The sequence below is a fragment of the Castor canadensis genome, chromosome 10 (genome assembly GCF_047511655.1).
Source record: "Castor canadensis chromosome 10, mCasCan1.hap1v2, whole genome shotgun sequence".
In the NCBI taxonomy this organism is placed as follows: Eukaryota; Metazoa; Chordata; class Mammalia; order Rodentia; family Castoridae; genus Castor; species Castor canadensis.
Genome location: NC_133395.1, coordinates 124133404 through 124148529, shown reverse-complemented (window position 1 = coordinate 124148529; position 15126 = coordinate 124133404). Strand labels below are relative to the sequence as shown.

The window sequence follows — 15126 nt, the reverse complement described above, 5'->3', positions numbered from 1 at the left end:
TAAAAAGCTTTCATAATCTTTAAAAAAAAAAAACAAAACCCAAGAGAATCCCATCTTAACCTGGGTTTAAGACCAGGTAGTCCAGAGAACAGTAGTATAATTAATGGAAGTGGGGGACAGCGGGAGGAAGTGATTTTAAAGAAAGGTAATGACTGATTTTGGACAGTCTGCCACCCACTTCCAGACCCTCCTCCCTGTGGTACCCTGTGTACTGCTAAGGTCCTGGCTGAGAAACTTCTGAGTAGTGTTCCCACATAAGCACTATTAGAGAGATACTCCCACACAACACAGTGTCTCTACATGGTTGTAAGAGCAAGTTAAAATGGATATAACCATAAACACAAAAATAAAAGTAGTGCCCAAGACTGCTTACTTTTACAAAAATACTGATCTCACATTCAGATGCTTGTTGTCTGGTTTTTTTTTTTTTGGTCTGGTTTTTAACCACAATTGTATGAACATATGCTCAGCATATTAGACTTGAGGGAACTGCAAATTAAAACCACAATCAGATACTAGTATCCAACTATTAGAATGGCTACAAAACTTCTAAAAATCAACTAACAAACAATAACATGGGTGCAGAGCCATTCAAACTCTCACATGGAAATGTAAAATGGTACAGCCACCTTGGAAGGAACTTACTTTTACAGCCTCTTATAAAATTAAGTATACCATTAAATATAAAAAAGTTATGTCCACATAAATCCTATATGTAAATATTTAAGTAGCTTAATTTATAAACATCACAAACAACAGCTCAAATGTGCTACAAAGCTATAAAAGGAATGAATACCGATATAAGAAACAACATGAAGAATCTCAAAAGTACTACAGAAAACATACGAAGTAGGGTATGAAATGCATCTACTTAATGGGGCATTCTGGAAAAGGGAAAACCACAGGAACAGTCACTGCTGGGGCTGGGGACAAAGGGAATGCTGATAGTGGCATGAGGGAACTTCTAGGCTTATGGAAACATTCTCTATCTTGGTTATGGTGGTGTTTGTAAACATTTGTCAGAATAAAAATGTACACTCTTAAATGGTGAAGTTTACAGTGTGTACATTATTCCTCAAGACACTCAACTTTAAAAATCCATAGCATCTTCACAACTGCTTTTAAGATTCATTTAAGCATAGCACTGTTATCTATGATTACTCTGAAAAATGTAAAACATTTCTTAACTAGCTAGAATCCTACCAGTGTCCTTAATCTTGGAAAGAAGTGACCCCTACAGCTTTTCCCTCTTTGGGCCTCCTAACATTCCTGTGCAGTCAGGGCACCAGGACATGTGGGTGTGTAGAAGCTGTGTGAAGGCTGATTATTGAGCACTCATAAAGTCAGACTTGTTTGCCACGCAGCTGTTGGCTTCATTGTTCTTTTGTCACACACTAAGAAAGAGAACTGGTATGCTAACGGAATGTGACCTTCTCGTTGGATAGATGTTACATCATGCCTGGAAACACTGCCTGAAAAATCTATTTTCACCATGCACCACATCAGAAATTGTAAAAATAAAACAAAACAACAATAAAGGACTCAGAAATAATATTAAAGGAGCAATACTACCCCTTAAAATCAGATCACTTATAAGAAATTCTTCTCAACATGTTCCAGGGTTTACTTTTAAGACTAATGTTTTATAATGTTTTATTTTCACCCTTTAATATATAACTTCAGTAAAATTTTACAGTCCAAGTGACTTTTATGATACTCCTCAGAAGATTTATTTTATGACCACTCTATAAAATTATGCAGCTAATTCCTTTAGTTTATATTATCTGATGCCTACCTAGGTATTTTCTCATTTTACCATTTGGTCATTTATGAACCATTTTTACTTGACCAAGAATCTTTCATCTTTCTTGACTATTATCCCAGCAAGAAATACATTTTACATTGAAACTCTGTACAGATGCATATGGGAGCACATGCACACGTGTACACACTGAAATTTCACAAACTACTACTTACATTTACCATGTAAGAAGCTCTCTTTTATCGAGGTCTTTACAATGCTGACCAATACCCATGCATTTCCTATCATGAGCCACAATTTTCAGTATTATTGCACCCGACAATGAAAACTTAATGCTATATCTATGCATAAACACAGTTCTTATGTTCTTCCTTCTCCCTAAACAAATGAGTGGTTGTTCCAGGACTGGGTCACAAGTGCCCAAACTCAGATGCTTCTCACTGGGAGATCCTAGTCTTATGTAGGGTCAGGAATAGAGATTAAGGACAGTGAGAACTCCAGACCCTTACTGCTCCCCTTCTGACTTGTCCTGACACAAGGGTCAGGTAGGCCTGGGCCTTCACAGTCTTTTGTGTTTCCTTTTCCATGTACCTTCATTGTTACTCCTTAACCTACACACACACACACACACACACACACACACACAAAGTGAAATAAAATTCTACTAGAAAGAGCAACAATACGAAAGGAAGACAAAAGTGTTTTTCAACATCTATGGGTTTGAGTCCCACCTACTATGCTTATTCCTAATGCCAGATATACCTACAAGTGCAATAGTTTCAACTGGAGTGGCACATAAAAATTCTTTTCAGCTATTAACACTTTTGAGTTTTTAAACTTTTAGTCACCATTATGTTCTAGTCCACATTCAAATTGCTGGGCATATGTGAAAGAGGTTTTAGATGAAGACTGAAAAACTTACTTTTAAGTACTCCCACAAGGGAAACTGGATCAAAGAGAAAGGAATCTGGGAGAAAAGAGAAAAAAAAATCAAATAATTAGATCAGGAAAATCAGCATGTGCCTGGCATTCTCATAAAAACCTATAATTATTAGTGACATTATTTCATTTTAACTTTACTTTTGTAACAAAGCTAATATTAAGCAAATTCACGTTTAGGAAAAGGTGCACTGTAGCCATAGGTCCTCTAACTTTTCAAGCCCATAGGGCAAAAATGATGCTGTGAAGCCCTGTGAAATGGGGAGAGAGGCACAGGGTCTGGCCACTGAAATGACAGAGTAAGTATTTCTCATAAGTAACAAGGACTTTAAAGACTTGACATTTCTCTGTGAAAGGGCTAAGGCTGTCTACTCCTTATCAGGCAAAGGAATAAGATTTAAAGGAAATAGGGAGGAAAAGATGGAAGATGAGGGGAAAAGTGGAGGAGAGGGAAGACAACAGAAAAGAGGAAATAGCAGACAGAGAGAAAGGAGGGAAGGAAAGGAAGAAAGTAGAAAGAAAAGATGTGAAAAAAAGGAGAGTGAGGATGGGGGAGAGAGAAGGGGGAGAGGGACAAGGGAACAAGAGAGGAGAGAAGGTGAGAGTGAAGAAAAGGGAGAAGAGGGGAGAGAGAGAAGGGAGCAAAGAAGAAAGGAAGGAGGAGAAAAGCAAGGACACGCTGCAGAGAGGCAAGGGCAGGAAGAAGAAGGTAGGGAAGAAAAGAGAGGACAAAGCCACCTGCAAAAGCACAATGACAAACAGGCCTCCAGGAACAGGTGAAAGGGCTTGAGCACCTCAAGGAAGGAACAAGGAAGGAAAGCTAGAAGAGCAGAGAGCTTTAACACCTGACTAGTACCAAGTGCCACTGGAAAGAAGAGTGAGTGATCACTGGTCATGAAGTAAGTGGTCAAGGTAGTCACCAGCCTTACATAGGAAGTACTCACAGTATGCTGTCTTAACACAAGGACAGAATCACCAAGTATTTCCTAAGCTTTACTTCACTGAATCCCCTTCACCACCCTACCAGACAGACTGTAATCACAAAAGAGGAGACTGAGGTTCAGAGAAGCTGTGTTATTACGAAAGATACACAATTAGGATGTAAGTCAGACAATCTAATTTCAAAACCCTGTCTAACTACTACTCTACTCAAAACTCAGCTAACCACATTTATCTACAGATAAAATCACCCACAGTAAAATCTATTCGCTTTTCATTATGGTTTCAGAAATAGAAGCCATTTCTGTATTTCCTAACATAAAAATCCCTCAACTCCAGTGGGTCCCACCACCCACTAGCTTATGTGATATTCAGTCACTGCCCATGGACAAGTACGAGTGGAGATGACAGCCCCTCTGTATTCACTTTAGTTCCTGGCGGTAAGTAAATGTAGACTGATTTTTAAGATTTTTGAGGAATTAACATGTTTTTCACATGAATTAAAGGCATGAAGTTATTTCTGAGTTTTTTGTATTTAGTCAGAAATTTAAAGTCTAACAACATCTGTCTAACTCTGCTAGAGCAAATGGTGGCCCTGAGGTTGACAATGACCACAGGAAAAAAATCTGTCTTCTATTCAAGCAGGAGATGGCAGAGAGAAAAAGGGTAAAGAAAAAAAAAAAAACTAACATCAATAGCTTGGATTAATCAGACAAACTAGAATCTCAGAGAAGTCTGTCACTGTCCTAAAGAAGTAGCCATCACACCATGAATATCAGTCAGTTCCACAAGGTGAGTCAAATTTAGTTCAGTTTTTTTTTGGTCACCAAAACTAAAAGCATCTAACGCTCTCTATTCTGGAGCTAATGAGTTGTATTATCAATTAAATTAATTACCAAAACCTCCAAACCTGAGTATATAATAGGTTTCTAAAAGTTTTTCTAAATTTTTAACAACTTATGATATGTAATAAAGTATACCCAAGAGGACTACCTGGTAGGATTATACAATATTTTAATTTTCTTCTTTAGCCTTTCTCCTCTCAAATGTAAATATATCACACTCTAACAAAAATGTCAATATTTAAAATTTATAAGATAAAAAAAGCTTAAAATTGAATGTAACAATCCTTGCTAAAATCATTGATGAAAATAACCCATAAAATTGAGTGTTATCTGAGCTTATTTGGTATTTAATATTATTAGATTTTGAATTCCATGGATGAACATTTTGCACATTTTTTCTCTATTAAAAGTTATTCATTAAATTATTCCTTCAGTTTAAAGTGGTAATTTAAAAATCACATATTTGGAATGGACAAACTATTCTATTGGGTGTTTATTTTAAAAAGTGAGTCAACAGTAAATCCAACTTTACTCTCTCAAACAAGATTAACTGACAGCCTAAGGCAATTAAATATGCTATAAATGTAAGCATTTATAATTAAATAATTACAAATTATTAAATAATTACATTTATTTTTGGCTTCTAGTTGTAAAATACCCTTCATCAGATAAACTCCTGATATGTGACAGTTTTTCTGATGTCTTCAAGTCACAATTGTGTTGTACACCTTCTGTCATTTACAGGATGGAAATGTGTTGCACATGTGTGAAAGGAGGATCATCAACAAACAGGGCTCCACTGCTCACACAAACACTTCCCCAGCTTTGACAGAATGTGGGCCTGCCAGAGAGCTAACTCTCACCCCATGTCTGGTTTGGAGTTACACAACACTGATGTTTCTTCAAAATGTGGAATTTTACACCCCAAACAGATGTAAGCTGTTATTCTAAAATGTTTTATAGATGAAGAAAATGAATAGCTGCACTCAGAGGTCTTATATTCCAAAACACAACATACCCATTTTATTGCACCAAACTTTACAAAATGGCTCACTGTTGTGACCTGTTTCATGCCTACATCTAAGATGTTTTGTTTGAATAAGGCTGTTAAGACCCAGGGCACTAATAAGTGAGAGGCAATAAACCCAGATACCATCAAACATACAGATGTAGCTGGGGGGAATCTGCTAAAATTCAGCATGGATCCCATTTAGCATAAACATAGCCACAACTCTACTAGCAGAGTAAGCATGAGAACCCCAGATGAAGGAGAGAAAGTGAAACTAGGTGTGCCAAATGGGAGGAAGTGTTAGGCATCACTAATGACAGAAACAATTTACAAAATTGCATATGAGCACTCCCATCTAGTACTGGACTGGAATCATCTGGAAGCCAATCTATTCTCCTACCTCTGTGATCTTAAAATGTATGTCTGTAACTTCATGGTCCTTTTATAAACAGTGAGGTGATTTATAATAAAGCTGATCTCTAAGGTATCATGTACCTCTAAAATTCTATTTTTCAATGGAACAATCACATCAGAATATCAATACATTTTTAAGATAAATAAGCCTTGACTGTGATCTGCAATAAACACAATGCCACCAAGTGACCTAGGAAACCTGAAGAACAAAAAAAGTGCACTTTAAAAGCTGTGAATGCTATCACCTTTGGCAGAAATGACCCAAACCTCTCCAGGAGTGAGATTTTTGAAAATCAAGGAAACAGTGAGCAACACTTCAAGTTACAAGGGCTTTGAAAAATAGCATGAAAGTGGGAGGGAGGGGGTTGCCATGGATACAGATGTAGATGCAAGGGCTAGCCCAACCTACTTTCAAGAGATGCTACAAGTGGCTCAAAGGGAATCTCCCTTCTGTTGCATGATAGTTTCCAAACTGCTATGCTTGCTTCAAGGTTTTCCATCCTAGTATCCTGCAGCTAACAAAGTTACTCTTCCATTGAAAACCCTGTGCCATTTTTCCCATTCAACCTCAGTGGTAGCCAAGGTAAGTGAAGGTGAGACTTAAGAACACCTTGCCCAAGTGACCGTTACTCTTTAAAAAAAAAAAAAAAGAGTACAAGTGAGAACCATTCAAACTGAGTTTGAATACCACCAGAGAATTTTAACAGTAAATATCTTTCCAGTGTTTAACAACTATAGTCCATCTATGTGTACTTCACATACAGAAAAGAATGTAGCTAATGAAAAAAGGAAAAACTAAGAGGGTAGATAACTGACAGTGAACTCTTTTTTTAATAAGACATACTAAAATTCTGAAAGCGTCTTTCCAAAGCAAGCAGCATATGGACAGAAGAGCAAACAAACCTAACAAAGAAAAGGAGGTTAAGAGTTAGCCGTCTGGTGCTCAGGCAAACCTTCAGGATCTCAAGGGCAGGGATATCAAGGTGACTGCCCAGCACACAAGACTCAAGAGGCACTTAAATGTTATACACAAAGATAATGATTAGATCTTTCTGTCTCTCCATTCTACAGAATCATCATAGTAATTTCATGGAGGTGGAAGTAGCTCCTAGCAAATCAATTCACACATTACTGTGGTAGTTATGACACTGTTGTAAAAGAAGATAATGGCAATATCAAATAGTCTGTAGTTCACCACACTTCTGAAGTCCTAAAAGCAAATTTCACTGTAAGGGTCAGGTGCGGTCTTATGCCTGAAACTCCAGCCGCTCAACAGGTGACGATTGGGAGGATCATGGTTCAAGACCAGCCTGGTCAAAAAGTTACCAGGGTAATCAATGTTTGCCTCTACTTTCAACAGTTGTTCACTCATATTAGCCAATTAAGAGATTAAATTAGGAGACAGAAAAAGATGGTAAAGTCAGATGCTTAGCTAATAAAAGGAGCAACAAAACTAAACTGGATTTGCTCAGTCAGCTTTGCTGCAATCACAAAGGGGCCCTCCAATCTCAGTGGAACACTCCAAACTTCTATTCCTCGTCACATTATAGGCTGGCTGTGGGCACCCTGAGGGCTGTGGCTTTTGCTCCATTTGTTTTTGCACTCCAGGACCTTCCCAGGAGGAACTGACAGTTTCTGCAACATGCCATCCTCAAGGCAAAAGACAGAATCAAGTAGGCTAACAAAAATTCATTAGATCTCTTAAAGCTTCTGTTCAGGATGGGCACAGTATCACTTCTACTCACATTCCATCACCCAGAAGAAGTCGTAACACCAAAGAGGACTATGGGACAGGCAAGCACTACAAATCATGCCCAACAAGAACAAAAGATTATCAACTTTCTCACAGGGAAAGAAGAGAACAGTTGAGAGTGATAACTAACTTCTGTGATCACCGCTTTGTTCCTTACTTCTGATATTATAGGCAAAAGCTTCAAAAGATTCCAGAGGATGACAGCATGAGCTCATCTCCCTTTATCTCCCCTACCCTTTATAATCGTCCTGTGATAGCTAGATCATAGAAGCCTGGGACCTGCAAACCGCTAAATGGAAGTGAAATACAGAGAAGGATTCTTTGGAAGAGAGAGAAGGGAACTGAAGAGTGTGAGACAGAGAAAGAGAGAAAGAGAGAGAGAGAGAGAGAGAGACAGAGACAGAGAGAGAGAGAGAGAGTGTGTGTGTGTGTGTGTGTGTGTATGTGTGTATGTGTTGGATTGTCTGAGATCTGGGCAAGTATATGGAAACCAGTGTTTTAGAACCCTGGAATAGGGACTATAAATAAATGGTTCTAGGAAAAACCTGGTGGACAGAGATTTGATGATCCTATAATGGGGAACAGGGGTAGCATATCTATGTGCCCTGAAATCATTAGAGGCAAAGAGCAGAGCAGGGTCATAAAGAGCTCATGTAGGGAAGTGGGGCATCCAGAAAGATAGTGATCAGTCAGGACACAGGAAGTAAACCCAAACCAAACAGTACTGCTAGAAGAGAGGGAGGCAATCTGGGTCAGAAAAGTAACAAGGGAAGTGAGGGAGATTTAATCACAGCAGAGTTAAGCCTTCATGCATCTACAAACATGATTCTCCAAATAAACCATGGAGCAGCTTAACTTAAGGAAAGAATGGATCATGGTGGAGATACAAATTTGTGATCTGGAAAATCAAATATGAAAACAACTTAAAACAGCAAAACAGAAACAATGATAGAAAAGATAAGCGACTTGGAAGACAGATCTAATAAGATGAACAGCAGTCCCAGCAGAAGAAAGATGAAAAGATAGAAGCAAGAATAAAATACACAAAGGTCAAAGAAGACTTCAGTCTGCAGATCAGAAGAGCACATGTTATTCTACAAACACAGCCTACTAAACAGAATAGAGGATCCAGATATGAAGCCACACAACTATAAGCAACTTATCTTTGACAAAGGAGCTAAAAATATACGATGGAGAAATAGCAGCCTCTTCAACAAAAACTGCTGGGAAAACTGGTTAGCAGTCTGCAAAAAACTGAAACTAGATCCATGTATATCACCCTATACCAAGATTAACTCAAAATGGATCAAGGATCTGAATATCAGACCCCAAACTCTTAAGTTGATACAAGAAAGAGTAGGAAATACTCTGGAGTTAGTAGGTATAGGTAAGAACTTTCTCAATGAAACCCCAGCAGCACAGCAACTAAGAGATAGCATAGATAAATGGGACCTCATAAAACTAAAAAGCTTCTGTTCATCAAAAGAAATGGTCTCTAAACTGAAGAGAACACCCACAGAGTGGGAGAAAATATTTGCCAACTATACATCAGACAAAGGACTGATAACCAGAATATACAGGGAACTTAAAAAACTAAATTCTCCCAAAACTAATGAACCAATAAAGAAATGGGCAGGTGAACTAAACAGAACTTTCTCAAAAGAAGAAATTCAAATGGCCAGAAAACACATGAAAAAATGCTCACCATCTCTAGCAATAAAGGAAATGCAAATTAAAACCACACTAAGATTCCACCTCACCCCTGTTAGAATAGCCATCATCAGCAACACCACCAACAACAGGTGTTGGCGAGGATGCGGGGAAAAAGGAACCCTCTTACACTGTTGGTGGGAATGTAGACTAGTACAACCACTCTGGAAAAAAATTTGGAGGGTACTTAAATAGCTGGACATCGATCTACCATTTGATCCAGCAATACCACTCTTGGGGATATACCCAAAAGACTGTTACTCCAGAGGCACCTGCACATCCATGTTTATTGCGGCACTATTCACAATAGCCAAGTTATGGAAACAGCCAAGATGTCCCAGCACTGACGAATGGATTAAGAAAATGTGGTATCTATACACAATGGAATTTTATGCAGCCATGAAGAAGAACGAAATGTTATCATTCGCTGGTAAATGGATGGAATTGGAGAACATCATTCTGAGTGAGGTTAGCCTGGCTCAAAAGACCAAAAATCGTATGTTCTCCCTCATATGTGGACATTAGATCAAGGGCAAACACAACAAGGGGATTGGACTATGAGCACATGATAAAAGCGAGAGCACACAAGGGAGGGGTGAGGATAGGTAAGACACCTAAAAAACTAGCTAGCATTTGTTGCCCTTAATGCAGAGAAACTAAAGCAGATACCTTAAAGCAACTGAGGCCAATAGGAAAAGGAGACCAGGAACTAGAGAAAAGGTTAGATTAAAAAGAATTAACCTAGAAGGTAACACCCACGCACAGGAAATCAAAGTGAGTCAATGCCCTGTATAGCTATCCTTATCTCAACCAGCAAAACCCCTTGTTCCTTCCTATTATTGCTTATACTCTCTCTACAACAAAATTAGAGATAAGGGCAAAATAGTTTCTGCTGGGTATTGAGGGGGGGAGCGGGAGGGGGTGGAGTGGGTGGTAAGGGAGGGGGTGGGGTCAGGGGGGAGAAATAAACCAAGCCTTGTATGCACATATGAATAAAAAAAAAAAAAAAAAAAAACACAGCCTACTAGTTCCTGAACTCTTAAGAAAAAACCCAACAAGATTTCAGGTTGAAAAACATATAACTTAAAAAGGAAAAAATCAGGGAGGAGGCTAAGGGAATAGCTCAAGTGGTAGAGTTCATAGAACAAAGGGAGGAAAAAAGAATGGAGGCACCAGATTATTCACCTCCACCACTGAAGCCACTGCTACTGGAAGAAAAATGGTAATGCCCAAACACTGTACCTGTGATCTGTCAGGAACAAATGAACCAAGCTGCAGCATATGTATAGGCCTGGCTACTACAGAGACTGACGCAGCAGAGCTCTTGAGTCTAGGCTGGGCAACATAGTGAGACCCCATCTAGGGTGGGGGGACACATCTAGGGTTGGTGGCACATACCTGCAAACCCAACTCTCAGGAGGTAGGATGGTCATGAGTTTGAGGTCAGCATGGGCTACATAGTGAGTTCTAGACCAGCTTGGGCTACATAGCAAGACCCTGCCTCAATGCAAAAAAAAAAAAAAAAGGTGGGGGAGAGTTAGGAAGCCAGGGAGAACAAATGAATTAAAAGAAAGGCAGACTATAAGAGAAAGTATCAGTAAGAAATAAAAACTGTCTATGTTCACACTTGCTTTCTCTATATATATACAGCTCTATATATCTATAAATACAATTTCATATATCTGTACATATTTCCCTGAATTCACTGAGTTTAAAAAAGTAAAGAAAAATGCCAACTATAAGTCTGATTCTAGGAAACCATTAACGGTAAGGTACATCTCAAGCTCAGTGGTGTTAAAATTGCAAAAAAAGGTGTTTTAAAATTATGAAATATGGTACTGTGACATATATATGTATATATATTAATCCAAATGAGCATTCAATACATGCCTAGCAGAATATATTGAAAAAATACAGATATAAAGTAACATGTTATCTATTAAGAATTAAACTTAAAGTAAAATATGTCAGGAATATGGAAGAGCTGGGAGAAGGGCTAACTACAGGGGGAGTAGAAATATCCTAATTTTTTCCATTGATTGTGGGGGAAGCAGAAGAGGAGGGAAGTGAAAACATTCTAAAGCTCTTGCCTTACTCTGGAATGATATCAGCAGGAAATACAATGAACCAAACATGGCAAATTCAGGGTGTGTAAATGGTTACAGGTAATAAATGGCAAATGTTTCTAATTACAAGTACAGGTAAAGAAAGGTAATCATATGGAATGGAAATGTATGGAACTCCCAAAGTAACAAGAATTTAAAGCCAGGTAGGCTAGTGTATGCCTATAGTCACAGCTACTTGGGAGGTGGAGGTAGGAGGATCCTGGTACAAGGATAGCCTGGGCTACACAGTGAAACCCTATCTCAAAACAACAACAACAAAACAGAAGCAAAATAAATATGTAGCAAACAAAGCAAGATAAAAGCAAACTATTCATGTGATATTTGAAGAAAATAAATTATTCCATTAAACAAACTGGCTATATTCTGTTTAAAAGGAAAACATAAAACAAAGTGATGTGTTGAAAATAAAAGGATAAGCATAGAATCTAAGATTAAAAGGTTAAAAACGTTAAACAGAATTTATAAAGGTCATTAAGTAATTATAAAGACATGATTTATGAAGAATGTATGTCATAAACCACTGTCAACCAAAACCAAGCAGGTAAATGATCCCAACAATGAAACTAGATAGAGATGCCTAATGTCAGCAGCATTCGTCAACATTTCTTAAAAGTGCTAGTAAACACAATAAGACAGGAAGAAAATGAGATCACTTGGTAGAAATATGGGGAAAGCAGGTTAAGAGGGGAAAAAAAAGAAAAGAATCTTCACTCTCATACAATGACTTTTGCCTTTAAAAAAAAAAAAAACCACATACACACAAGCGGACTGTTCTGCATCTAATGAGAAAACTGAGCAATGTGGCTGGTTATTAAAAAAAGTTTGAAAGCATACATTTTTCAAAAAATTATTATATTAATGATCTCCTGAAAAGATTTAGTAGTAAAGGAGGGGGGGTACATTCACAATGGTAGCAAAAACTAGGAAAAAAAAAAAACCCTAGAAATTAATTCAGCCAGAGGGGGAATATGACTTACAACATTTGAAGAAAACTATGGTATTATATCAAAACAATGGAGAAACTACACTGTATTCTTTTCAGCTATCCCAAGATTAATATTTGCATTTAGATCTCATTTAGAAAACTCTCACTCTTTTATTTATTTTACTTATTATTTATATTGTACTGGGGGTACACTGTGACATTTACAAAAGTTTTTATAATATATCACAGTTGAATTCACTTCCTCCATCATTCTCCTTTATCTCCCCTCCCCCCATTCCTGGAATAGTTTCAACAGATCTTACTCTTAAATTATATACTAATCTTGCTGGAGGCATGGCTCAAGCAATAGATTTCTGCCTAGCAAGTACAAAGCCCTGAGTTCAAATGCTGGTATTGTCCTTCCCCAAAAGTAAATTATGTACTAATCTGAACATTTGTATGCAAAAAGGCCAGCCAAAAATATTTTGGGAAAAAAAAAAGACTAAGGGATTTTCTCACATCAGAATATACTATAAAGCCATTCTAATCAAATCAATACATTATTAGCCTAAAAATGGATAAAAGCATGACTATACCAGAATAATGAAAAAGCAATAAATTTCAATATATGTGACAATTTATGAGAAAGTGGGGAAAAGGTGCTGGCATATTTCACTAATGGCAGTAGAAGAAAATGAGACCCTATCTACTCTAGGTCATGTATAAATACTAGACAGAGTAAGTATAAAAGTAATCATTTGACCTAAAATTCTGAAGCTATGGCTAAAAGGACAGATACCTGACTACATAACAAATTTAAAAGTTCTATATCAAGCAATAGGGGAAAAAAAGCAAAAGAACAGACAGACAATACATTTGGGGAAATTCTTACAAAATACAAGACAGAGCTTAATATTTACTAACACACAGAACTATTACAAAATGACAAGATGAACAACCAGAAAAATAAATGGCAGAGGACAGAAAAGGAGCAAATTCAGAGAAAAGCAAATTACAAGGTTCAATGTTGCCAACAGATATAGGAGAAAACATTCAAACTTAGAGAAAAGCACACAAAACTACCAATGAGGTATCACAACCTCAATTAGACTGGTAAAATTTATAGGATCTGTTTTATCTACCAAAGACAGGAATACAAGAAAAAAGTCTTCTCACAATACATTGCTGACAGTTGTGTCAATTGCTAGCTTTTAAAGAATGTAATCTAGAAATATCTATTAAGATATATGTATTAAGATATAATAAACTCACTCTAAGAAAAGTATAATCCAGAATAAAATATCAGTAAGGATATCTGGGATGTTTACCCCAACACTGTTCACAGTACTGTTCACTGTTCACTGTTCACAGTAAGCAAAACTTAGAAGCAAATGTCATTAATTGGGAAACAGTTGGACACACTAAAATAATCCTTTACCACATAAGAGTTACAAGCCATTTAAAAGAATATTCTAGAACTGTTAACAGGTCACATGAGGGATTCCTGCAGGTATTAAGAAAGAAAAACAAAATACAGAAAACTATGTATCATATTAAGCCCCCTTTATAAAGTACAAAGCAAAAACTGCATTTGTATATGATCGTGACAGTATGGTGGCAAATATGAAAATACACACAAAAAACATACATATGGGAGTGGAAGAGAAGAAATTAAGCAATAAGTAAAGACAAAGAAAAATATCCCAGTTCACAGCATAATCCCAGTTCTTAATATAATATAATCACTCTTGGACATTTCTTGATATAATCACTCTTAGACATTTCTTGGAAATTAATATATATAAATATATTTTAGAAGCTGCATCACAAATTTTAAAAAGAAAAGGCTTAAGGGAGCAGGAGGCAAGATGGCAGGTCAGAAGTAACCTTCATGTAACTCTGAGTGAAAAGCTACAGGGCCACAAAGGAAGGACTGCATTCCCTAAAGATAAAGTGAGGGAAACTCTGAGAACCACTAGAGAAGTGACGGCAAATCTAAACGGCATGGGGAACAGGAAAGGCAATGCAGAGAAAGGTGCTGAGGATGACACAGGGCTCCAGGCCAGGGGAGGAAAACAAGACCATGCTGGCACAAGGGAAGCCACTGAACTGTGCAATCAACCTGGCACCAAGTACACACCAGCAGTCTTAGCAAGTTAGCCCTCTCTAGAGAAGAGAATCAATACCTCACCCAGCAAACTCAGAGTGCTGTAGCCAGTCAGGTGCCATCCTAAGATGAGTCAGCTCAAAGGGAGCAGAAAATACAGAGCAGTGATAAATGAGGCCTCTGTAGACACCACCACATCAAGTGGGTAGATAATGGATGAGCATGACAGCAGTGGCTAAAGGGAGTGAATGACATGGGCCAGAAGAGAGGTAGGAGCAGTGGGGAACACCATCAGTGAGTAAGACCACTTAGGTGAGGTGTCGTAAGGGAGCCAGATCCCTTGTGAGACTAAGGATGGAAAATTCTTAGCTCTATCCCCTCACATTCTGCCACATTCTACCCCAGCAGAGCTCTCAAGAGGTTGGTCTGAGGCCTCCAAGAAATACTCCATGGGTTAAGACATCTGGCATGCTCCTGGGTGCACAGATAGAACTTGGCAGGTGCTGCTCACATAATAAGAAACCTCCACAGGTGACAAAGGCTTGCTGCCACCAGACACCATCCCACTGGGGTGTACAAACTGAGGGGTCCTGGAAT

General features: G+C 37.9%; 1 protein-coding gene across 13 annotated transcripts in view; it reads right to left on the bottom strand.

Annotated features, from left to right (window-relative positions):
- Positions 1–15126, bottom strand: part of Slc25a26 (solute carrier family 25 member 26) — a 125044-nt gene that overhangs the window by 24516 nt on the left and 85402 nt on the right. For 10 of the 13 annotated variants that reach the window (XM_074044185.1, XM_074044176.1, XM_074044180.1 and 7 more), the window contains one exon: positions 2685–2729. The exons of the other annotated variants lie outside the window; for them this stretch is intronic. In XM_074044185.1, coding sequence (XP_073900286.1) covers positions 2685–2729 — 45 coding nt within the window. The remainder of the gene's footprint in view (positions 1–2684; positions 2730–15126) is intronic. 13 annotated transcript variants of the gene reach the window in all.